This window comes from Ananas comosus, unplaced genomic scaffold (genome assembly GCF_001540865.1).
Source record: "Ananas comosus cultivar F153 unplaced genomic scaffold, ASM154086v1, whole genome shotgun sequence".
NCBI lineage: Eukaryota > Viridiplantae > Streptophyta > Magnoliopsida > Poales > Bromeliaceae > Ananas > Ananas comosus.
In genome coordinates this window covers 2876-14322 of record NW_017891388.1, presented here as the reverse complement: position 1 = coordinate 14322, position 11447 = coordinate 2876, and the positions used below count along the sequence as shown (strand labels likewise).

At 32.8% G+C, this 11447-nt stretch overlaps 1 protein-coding gene across 10 annotated transcripts; it reads right to left on the bottom strand.

Moving 5' to 3' along the window:
* Positions 1 to 6549: 6549 nt before the first annotated feature.
* LOC109704889 (transcription termination factor MTERF2, chloroplastic-like) lies at positions 6550 to 10973 on the bottom strand. 10 transcript variants are annotated; one of them, XM_020225675.1, is made up of 4 exons: positions 7927 to 10973; positions 7349 to 7405; positions 7068 to 7169; positions 6550 to 6846 (listed from the first exon to the last, which is right to left on the bottom strand). In XM_020225675.1, exon 1 carries the CDS (start codon positions 10879 to 10881, stop codon positions 9733 to 9735), a length of 1149 nt encoding a protein of 382 aa, XP_020081264.1. In that variant the 5' UTR covers positions 10882 to 10973; the 3' UTR covers positions 6550 to 6846; positions 7068 to 7169; positions 7349 to 7405; positions 7927 to 9732. The 10 variants fall into 10 exon arrangements, with proteins under 10 accessions (XP_020081264.1, XP_020081258.1, XP_020081260.1 ...); XM_020225669.1 differs by having other exon boundaries at positions 6550 to 7405; positions 7927 to 8051; positions 8375 to 8466; positions 8894 to 10973; XM_020225671.1 differs by having other exon boundaries at positions 6550 to 6983; positions 7068 to 7405.
* Between the last annotated feature and the right edge of the window lie 474 nt (positions 10974 to 11447).

Below are 11447 nucleotides of genomic sequence, written 5' to 3'. Positions count from 1 at the left end.
AAATATATTATTATATTATTATATAACATAAATATAATGATAATTTAAGATTTTTAAAAAAAAGTGTAGGAAAAAAAATAATTAATTGGAATCTATGGAATGAGGAGGATATATATGTTTGCAATGTGGCAAGCCAACGAGTCTTTCACGTTTTCTATTTGTCTTTTCATGTGGTTTATTTTTTATTTTTTTAGTTTTTTATTTTTTTATTTTTTTAAATCATAGTTGTTGTGGACCTAAGCTCCTTTCCTAATCTTTTTTTTTTTAAAAAAATGATAAACTTTAATTTGCTTTTCATGCAGTTAAGCGCGTCTTTGTTTTGTTACAATACGATATAAAAGTTACCATTAAATATTCTATAGTTTCATTTTGTTTCATCTTAAAGATCTAATACTATAACAAAATCTAGATAACAAAATAATGTCTTTGTCAAACTATATGATAATAAAATATAAATTATGGAATTAACAAAATATGCTATATTATATTTCATTGTTTTATTTTACTATATAATTTTATGATAATAAAATATAAATGAAACCACATAGCTAAGCTAAATCATAAATGGACAAATTAAATTTTTTTTATAAATAAATAAATATATATTATTGATTATTAACTATGTAATAGTTTGAAAAAGTATACAACATTGACTTGGTCTAGAGTCAAATGTATTAATTTTTCTTTTTGAAAATATATAGAACAAATGTTAGGTGAGGGGGCGGCTCTCCGTGTCACATAGATGAGGAAAAATAAAAATTAATTAATTTTTTTATAGTTAACCTAATCAGGAATTTTTAGGGCATTAAAAAAAAACTAACTTTAAGCAAATGTCTTATAATTGACCTTGCTTCTCAAATAATTTCTTAAAGTAATTTATATTATATAAAGTCTCAATATTATATAATTTTGCAGGATTCAAATTTAAAATCTGTTATTCAAAATCGAGGCATGACGAATTTAATTGAAGCAGTAATTTCTCTAAGCGATCCCCTTTGTTGCTAGAAAAAAGTTTTTCATGGAATTATTTTTTTTTTTCAACTTTTCATCTGTGTGGTTCTAAAAATCATTAATTTTTTTGAAAACTTTTTTTTTTCAGATTTTTTGGAAAATTAATGTTTCTTTTTTTTTTTTTAGGGAAACGAAAACACCAGTTTTCTGTAAATTATAAAAATAATTTTAAAAATCAATTTTTCTTAAATCAGACGAAGGAACACTGAAGAAAAAAAATCATAATTTTTTTTATAATTATTTTTTCATACTTTTAAAAATTTTTTAAAAAAATGGATGCCCCGCCACACCATTTTTAAGTGTAAGAACTTATTCCGCAGAAAAAGCACATGCTTATAAGAGGAAATAAAGCAAAAAGAAAAAGGTAAAGAAATTAAAATAATTAGTGTTTAATTATAGTTCATCTCTTTTACCCAAATGGCATTAGTACACTAATAATTAGTGAGCACTTTTGCTTTTGGTAAACTCTAAATACCACTCTTGTGATTTCGCTCTTTCTCACTTTAGTTTTCTGTGATTTAAAGTGTATCAAATTAGTGTTCTATGATTTTATTTTTATCTTTCCATTAGTTTTTTCGTTAATATTTCGTTAAATTATATGCAAAAAAATTTCAGATATCACACCTAGATTTATCGAATATTCACTTTAGTACCTTTTAATTTTAACTTTGTCACTGATTTAACAAAAAAATAATAAAATCGATAATAAAAAGAGAAAAAAATCATAGAATTCTAAATTGATACACTCTAAATTACAGAATGTTAAAGTGGAAAAAATTGAAATCACAGAGATAATATTTGAAAATTTTCTTTTTTTTGTTTTTTTAACCCTCAATGCAAAGAAGAGGCATTTGGAGTTGCAAAAGGGCTTCTCGAAAAAGCTGTAGGACGCAGCCTTTGTTTGGACGGCTACTTTGACCCAAACAGAGGCCAAAAAAGAGAAGGCCAAAAGAAAAACCAAAAAAAAAAAAAAAATTAAATACTATTTTGGTATTTCGTATTCTTATTTTATATATTTTTAGTTTAAAGGAATTAATTTTGTATTTTATTATTTTATTATTTTCTTTTATATTTATTTCTTAGTTTTTTGTTAAACAGTGACAAGATAACACTCAAAAGGTACTAAAAGTGAATATTTTAAATAAATTTAGGGATAGGCGTATTCGAAATTTTTTGATATATAATTTAACGAAATGTAACGGAGGAGGCTGACGAAAAAAAAAAAATGCATACGACAGGGTACTGAATTAACACTTTAAATCAAAAAGGTTACTAAGTGAGAAAGTTGCGAAACACAACCGCGAGTGGTGATTTTCTGAAGTTACCAAAAGAAAAAACCAAAAAAAAAAAAAAATAAATACGTTTTTTGGGTTTATTTCATATCTTGTTATTTTTAATATTTTGGTTGTAAAGAGTATATTAATTTAGTATCCTTTTATTATGTTCATCTATTCTTCCTTTTAATATCTTGATTTTAATTAACGTTTTTTTTGTTAATCGTGAACAAAAGTAAAACTAAAAGGTACTAAAAGTGAATATTTAATAAATCTAGGTAGGCTATCTGAAATTTTTTGTATATAATTTAACGAAATGTTAACGGAGGAGCTGACAAAAAAAAAAAAAATGATACCACAGGGTACTGAATTAATATACTTTAAACTAAAAGATACTAAAGTGAGAAAGTGCGAGACCACCATAGTGGTATTTGAAGTTTACCAAAAAAAAAAAAAAAAAAAAAAGAGGGAAATGTGAAAGGTTATGAATACCATTTGGTTAACAGCTCCATTTTGGTTCTTACCTCTCAAAAAAGAAAAAGAAAAAAAAAGATTATTTAACATTTTCTAGTTTATAAATTTGCTCTATTAATAGTTTACACTGTTATATTTTTTAGTTTAAAATATAGAAAATTTTTCGTCATTAACATTTTTTTATTTGTCTTTCTAACTTTCAAATATCTATATTTTGTTAAATTATACGAAACAGTCGTTATTCTCTAAAAACTTAAGCAAGTAAAGAACAATATTTAAATATTTTTATATTTAATATTTTTTTATCATTTTAAAATTTTAAGTTGATATATTTAGCATCCCTCCTCAAGGGCTCCATCACTGTTCCATTTATTTTTAATTTATACTGAAAATATATATACTTAAAAGTAATAGAAATAAATTAAATAATTATTTTTTCTTCTTTGACAAGTAAGCGTAATTTTTGAAATTTTGATAGGGTAAAATATAAATTTTTGAAAGTCATAGAGAAAAAATAAAAAAAAATGGATATTAATTTATATGAAGATTTTTTGTATTTTAGTCTATTTTTAAATTACTAAACAAACATAAAAAATAGAAATACAAACCTAAAAATTCAATGAAAGGATATTTTGTTCTGATGTCAATAAAACAATTATTTTTGAACAAAGTTAAAAGTGCGAGGAAATAATATTTTAATATTCTCTAATACCTGAGTGCACGAGACTAAAAGAGCATTTATACTCTACATGAAAATCAAAAGTTAGATATTTGGCATGCAAAAATATTGATGACATCTCATTTGACAAATATTACAANTGAGATACCTGATATTTTATTTCTTAAATTTTAATTAGTTATAATTTTTTATTCGAACTATATGAGGTATAAGATATTTTAATCCTCAAATTTTCTGAATTGTAGTAATATCTTACTTGATGATACAATAATAATTAAAATATTATACTTTTTCGATATTTGTAAATTCATTAATATTTATTAAAAAAAAATTGTATTATGAAACTTAATTACAATAATTCAGAATGTCCGGGGACTAAAATGTCGGATGCTTTATAGTTCGAATAAAAAATTATAACTAATTAAAGTTTGAGGACTAAAGTGTCATGCACAATGTTTAGTCCTGCACAACGAATTAAAGTCCAAGAACTAAAGCGTCACGCGCCTCATGGTTTGAGGACCAAAGTGTAATTTATCTTAAAAATAATCATTAGGTGCTAATTAGGATAGAACCATCCCAAAAATATAATATTAGCATCTTAGCTTAATATATAAAATAAATTATAAAGGGCAATTTAGTACTGCATTTGTTGATGTTGACACCCTGACCAAATTAAATCCTTTTTCCCTCAATTGTTTCTTAATTGCTTTTTAAGAAAACACTATCAAAACGTGTGCGCCATGAGTTCTATATATTAAAATAATATGACTTGATTATGGTGAGTGTTAAATTATATAAAATATATTTATTTATCTGCAAAATAAGAAGCCTCTTCTTATTTGGACTCGAAACTTTTTAATAGACTCAAAACGTAGACTTAATAAAAACTGGAGAAAACTAAATAATGCTATGAGTTTTGCGGGTTTCGAATTCATGACCCACTGCACTGACACTGTATTAAATTATATAAAATAATCATTTATCTCTGAAAATTTAAGCTATAAGAGAACGACGTTATATATTTTATATTCAATAGTTAGAGAATGGTTCTTCTTATGGTTTAAGTCAACATATTCATCAAGAAATTGGTCTGATCACTATTAATTAAATCATCTTTAACCTAAAGTTGATTGGACATGTCCAATGAACTTAACTAAGAAAGCAATTTTTGACCAAAAATTGCTATATAAAACAGGGGTGGGTGTTGTTGTACCTTCATTGGTGAAAATCAGGGAGAACAGGGAGGAGGTTTGTTCTATCCAAAGTGAAAAGAGATGAAGTAATTTTTTTATCGTAAATATATATATATTTTTTATTATCTGGTTTACTGTAATACGAATATGTTCGTAGCTCGAATTTTTCAAAAACACTATAATTGGCTGCAGGATTATTATTTGGTTTACTGTAATACAAATTTGTATTTGTTTTTGGCCCCGTAATATCCAATATCAAAGTTGTAGCTAATTACTTTATTTTTAAAAAAATATAAAAAAACCACAAAGGTGTCGATTAAACACAACGATAAGGGGTTGTAATCACTCACCAAAAAAGAAAATTTATCGAAAAACATATTGCCGAAATAGCCTATAATCGAGGGGGTTCTATGAATTTGTTGGTGGAGCCTTCATAGAGGCCGAATTTAAAAAAATTGAATTATAGACTAATTTGGAAAAAAAAAAGAAGAAAAAGAAAAAGAAAAAGTTCCCGGAAGAGGCAGTGGAAGCTTCGGATTCGTATTTGGACCGTGATCATCCGAGCTTGACTTCGTCGAACGTTCTCGCGTTTGACGCGTAAATCGTACGCTAATAAGGAAACGCAAACATGATTTAAAGATTTAAAGAGGTTTGACTAAGTAGTCGCCCATGTGCGTTTCCACGAATGGTTGTTTATTCGATCGGAAGGGGGAATCAATGGGGCTCGAGCTTATCCATTTCACTGAGCTCTCCGACAAACACTCGTGCTTAAACACTAATTTTTAATTATTTAAATTTTTACAATATAATAATTATTTAATATGATATCAAAATAAAAAATATATTTAAATACTATTTCGTAACAGTTTAACTTTTCAGCTTTCCAATAACATCTGATTTTGGGCTTTTTTTGCAAATAGCTCCCTGACTAATTTTTTTTAAAAAATTGGCCCAACCAAAAATTTATTTTTAAAAATGGCCCTGATCCCACCACGTCAGCACCACGCGGGCGGGATTGGGCCATGTGTTTAAGTTGAATACGGTGAACCATTCATCGTGTCCAATCTTGTATTGAACACGGTGAATGATTCACCGTGTCCAATACAAAATGGTTAAGTGTGAGGTATTTGTATTGGACACGGTGAATCATTCACCGTGTCCAATATAAATAATTGAACACGGTGAATGATTCGCCGTGTCCAATACAAACACCCACAACTTAGTTATTTTTGGCTAAGTTGGAGGTATTTGTATTGGACACGGTGAATGGTTCACCGTGTTCAACTTAAACACATGGCCTAGCCCCACCCGCGTGGTGCTGACGTGGCGCTTGCATGGCGGGACCAGAACTATTTTTGCAAATAAAATTTTGACAGGACCAATTTAAAAAAAAAATTGTCAGGAGCTATTTGCAAAAAAAAAAGCCCTCTGATTTTTATTGGGAAGCTCTCATTCTTTTGCCTAAAGAGCCTAAAGATACGCCAGGACGAATTGAGACTTTATAATATTTGGATAAAGATAAAGAAACAGCACGTGGTAACCAAATTGTCAGTGTGCCCATTCAGGAAAAAAAAAAAAAAATCGAGTAATCGCAATACAGAAGATCAAAAATTTAAAGGCACTTCCTAAGTTTTGCGGTTTTGTGATCTCAATCTAGTTTGTTCTTGTTGTTTAGTTCAGTTTTACAATGAATGAAACGAATAACTCGCCATATTTTTTTTTAAAAAAATTAGCGGTGATTTTCCGACACTAAGTTTTCTTCGACAGGATCAAATTGAATGAAAAGAAAAACTCGCTTAGATCACGAACAAGGACGAACCACGAGCGAAAATCGACTAATGAAAGGAGAGTGTAACATTTGCGCAAAACAACAACAACAAAGCTCACGCAAAACCCAGCGTTTCGAAAATGAAACCCATAATTTAGAATTTTTATTTTTATTATAGAGAAATTATGTTAAAAGGGTTTTAATACAATAACATTTTCAATAGCACGACATTAAAAGACGCGATGAACCAATTTCGGGCAAGGCCGGGTTTTGAGCCCAAGGCCGGCATATATATGCTTTTACATCCAACCTAAATTAAAATTTACCGAGTCGAACAACAGAATTCCAGGCTGGGCTGAATCAAAAACAAAGAAACTGCGACTGAGACCAAATGGCCTGACCAGAGTTGCGAAGAAAATCCTTCCAAAAATTCTCCTGCATCAGATCCTGAAAAGCGAGATTTGGAGTAAGTATTTACAGAATCTTCTTTACGTCCGAAGAAATCATTAATCAAAATAATGAGTCGCCCCTTTCATTGATATGAACACATCTGAGATCTGCTCGGAGAGTTCCTGAAAATCAGGCTGCAATGGAGAGATATAGGCTTTCCTTTCGATTACGAGTAAACTGCATTATGGACAGCAACAAAATATGATAGAAAAACATACCTTCACACATACCGGCAATTACTCTTTTGAAGTATAATTTCTGTAGTTCCAACACCTTTTTTTTGCGCACAAGCATTATCCGGCCCTTGATACCAAGCTGATCTATAAGACTTGCCAAATGCCCATGGGTTAGAGCCAACAGTGAGCTTATAATGAACTCAACTTCGGCGAAATACGGACTCGCTTTTGATTTTTGCCAAATTGAGGCTAAAATGTTCGATTTTGCAGGTGCCCAAAGTTATTAGTTTTCTATACAATCACAGGTACTGAGAAAATTTTACCATTGATGCCAACACCGCGGGTATATTTTGATCCTTTGTAGTGGGGAAGCCTGGGACCTGAGTTTGCGAATTGTTAGATAATAAATTTAAAAAAATATTGAGGGACTTGGGAAAATTGTATTAGCAATCCAATGTTGGTGCAGTGAGAAAAGATACTATAAGCTAAATGCAGGTATGAAATTGTACCCATAAATGAAGAAGGCATAAAATATAATTCTATGCAATGAGAGTTCAAAAGCTTGTGCGCTTCAAATGTTTTCTACCAAAATAAACTGAAGATAAAATGCTTGATGGGGCTTTAAACGAAAACGTAATATAGTGGAGAGGAAATAATCAAACTTCCACTTTTAGGGGAAAAGAAGGCTCTCGACACAAAAAGAGAAATTCTGTTTTGCTACTAAAAATCCTACAGAACACCAAATGGGAAAAATTAAAACAAATTCTATCACTGTTTAGAAGAAACTGATTCACGTATCTCTCAGAATCAACAAAAGAACTTAAAACAAATTAAACGACTGATCCTATAACTGCATGAGAGCTCACGGTATTAGACAGAAAAGAAGGAAAAGCGGGCTTACCCCCAAATTACAATTGCAACAAGAATTTCCTTGTGAAAGGTTTTAATCTATAATCGACAGGTAGTGATGGCACACCCTCTTATACAATGTTGGATTTTCTCCACAACACACCAACAAGCATCCACCTACAAATGATGAATTAAGTCCATCTTTGTCATCCATTCAGGCGTGGAAATCTCTCTCAAACTTCGAAGGAATAAAATTATTATAAAAAAACGCCACTAAAATGCAGCAAAGAAAAAGAAAACAGCTTGCAGCAAGTAAAGGAGGCATATGTTCTGTTCGATTGATTCTGCTTAACAGTGTTATTAATGTTGCATCTACATCTTGGTTGCAATTTGTCATGCTTATTTCTCATTGTTACAGATAAGCCATGAAGAAAACCTACAATTTCCAAATAATTAAATCCCAAATGATTAAATCAACAACCCCAGTGGAAATAACTTACCAGAGAGGTCATCACAGTTCTAAGTTTTTATTAAAAGGTAAGCATTCTTTGCACCATTCTTGTCAATGGACACTAACAAAATAACTTGGGGCCTGTAAACATCATAAATAGATTCAGGTGCTTTACAGTAATGTTGTAAAAACTGCATTAGAGAAACAATTTATAGGGACAAAACACGGCTACATTTAAGGTTAGCTGCATTTGGAGGAGCTAGTGAAAAAGACAGCAATTAATCACTAAAGAGAAGGGTAAAAAATGCTGCGCCAAATTGGTTTTTCAAACATGAATAATTGGAAAGACAAAAAAAATTTCATGGAAGTGCAAAGAAAAGAAGAAAAGGCACAAAAAAAAAACAAAACAACTATAATCTCATACACAATTATCGTATTGTACTCGATAAGATATGTGAAACTTAATATGTAAAAATGAAAAGTTATACTAATTTAACACATTGTAACAAGTTTGAAACTGAAATGAAAGGGGCCGTAGGTAAAAGATGGAGAGAATCGTAAGGTGTACCTGACTTTTAGTTCCATTTTGGGGTTGATAAAATTATCTTCCCTTCTGATCCAACTAAATACACATTAGAACTCAAGTTGTCCATCAAATTCCAAAGTCTGTTAATCTCCGATGTGCAGAAGGTTAGCGACTTAGCTGGTCAGTCTTTCAACCGACACTAGCTAAGACGTGGTGGCATGGTGTAAGTACGAAGACATTAACAAAACTAAAAATTACAATGCAAATTGAATCCAACTTGAAACCACACGCAAATAACAATAACAAAGGAGAGTTGCTAGCGCTACAAATTGATGAATCAAGAAAAGAATCATATATCGTAATACTAGACTAAAACAGTAGACTAAACAATTCCTACATTAGCTATGGATCACGTAAAACTATCCTGCTTAATACAACTCAGATGAACTCAAACAACCTATTAGAGAAGCAAACTATTAGCTGTTTTAGAAGCAACCAAACCAGGGGAATGACAAACTCTCTCTGATAATCTCCCAGCAAATTATGAACACTCGTGTAGCTCTGTAAGCGCCTTATAAGATAAGACATGCTGATAAGAGGCTTGAACTTGGGATCGAATAAATATTACATACTTGCTACCACAAAACAGATTGGACCTTAAAGGAAAATTCAGAATCTAAACAAAACCATGAAAGAATAGAAATCATGGTCATGAGAAATATCGATGCCTTGACTTAGTGAAGTTTTTACAATTCCTCCAAGCATAATGAAGGTACTCTCCACAACCAGGTGCAAATTGAGCATTAAAATTTAAACAAGAGCTCATGATCTTGCCGTTTACGTAGAAAAGCACCATACTTCATTCAGAAACTTCGAGACCACTAAGTGGGTATCACTCCGGCGCAAGCAGCAGCATAGACCTTGTCAAGACCTGGCATTCCTTTCTCATTGCGCCTAATAAACTTCTCAACAAAGTTTTTCTCGGGTAAACCAACGACACTATAAAAGCTAAAATACTTTCCAATCCCCTTCTCCTTGAGGATACTCATCACATGATGCCGAGGCACCAGCCTCTTCTCCAAACTGTAGGCAAGAAGCATCGGCCTCTCTTTGATATACACCGGCAGGCAGCCTGCTTTCCCCAGCAAGAAATCCATTTTCAACCTCACATTCTCCTCCGCGAGCGAGAGCACATTCGGGCACTTCCGAAATGCCTTATGAACCTCATCTTTAGACCACCCAAAGCTCTTGAAAAGCTCGATCTTCTTCTGCAATGTCGTACTTTTAATCATGGCCACCACTGACAGAGCTTGCACGAACATCTTCGACTCAGGGGAGAAGCCCAAATCCTCTGTTTGCTTCAGCAGATGCTTAATCGAGATCGGCGAGCGGAGTATGAACCCGTTCACCCTCATCATCACCAGCGTGATATCCTTGTCGGACAATCCGTAGTTTCTCAGAAGAGTAATATTAGGAACAACCTTCCTTTCGATATCATAGTTAATAAGCATCCTATTTCTTCTCACAACCTTAGAGAAAACCGTGTTGTCGCCGCCGACGAACTCTTTCCAAAACTGGAGCCTTTGGAGGACGCCATTGATGGTGAAAGCAAAAGGGTTGGACCGGACGACCTGGACGAGCAGCGGCCCGGAGAAGCCGCCCTCCTCGAGCTCCTTAGCGCGGCGCTCGAGGGTCTTCTCCGTGTTGGCGCAAAGCAATTTGGGGTGCCAGGAGATTAGGCTTTTGATGTGGGCGTCGGATAATCCGGTGCGCTTGAGGAAGCCAACGACGGCGTCGGGGCGATCGGGGGATCGGAGGTGGGCGAGGCCCTTGGAGGCCTTAATGGCTTGGTCCCGGGAGAGCCCAATGGAGGAGACGAGGTAATCGACCATGAAATGGGACTCGGGAGCGTAAGGGTTTTGGGCCTTCTTCGAAGCTGTTGCCGTGGACAGGAGAAGGGATCGGAGGAGGTGGAAAGAGGAGGAAGAGGTGCGGAGGAGGAAGGAGAGCTTCTGGAGAAGCGGAGCCATAAGCGGAGCTTGGGATTAGGGTTTTAATGGCGGATGGATGGGGAATGAGAGGGAGCGTACCTCATGCGGGAGAGAGAAGAGGGGTGGGGGGGGTGATGTGTCGGGGGAGACGACGATGGAGAGGGGCGTAGGGTTTATAACGTGGCGGAGCGGGTTATGGTTTTTTTAATTAAACCCTAGATGGAGAGGATCCGATGTTTCAAAAAAACCGGACCGGAGCGGCCCGTGAATTGAACCGGTTGAATCTGAGTCAATTTTTTTGGGGGAAAATGTACAATCACCCCCTAAGCTTTGGCGTTTTGACAACTGGACTTCCTTAATAGTTTAATAGACTTTTTTTTAAAGAAAATTATCTTGCACAAAAGTTTGTAAAATTTATCTTTTCTATTTGAACACTTAAAAAGGCAATAAAATATAAAATAAGTTCAGCATTATTTTTTAATTTGCATACTTTTAAAAAAAAGAACTAGGCTTGTTTTGTATTTTGAAGTTTTACATGATTATTTATAAAAGATACCACTAAAATAGCTACTTAATTAGTAAATTTTTTCAAAGAAATAGAATTA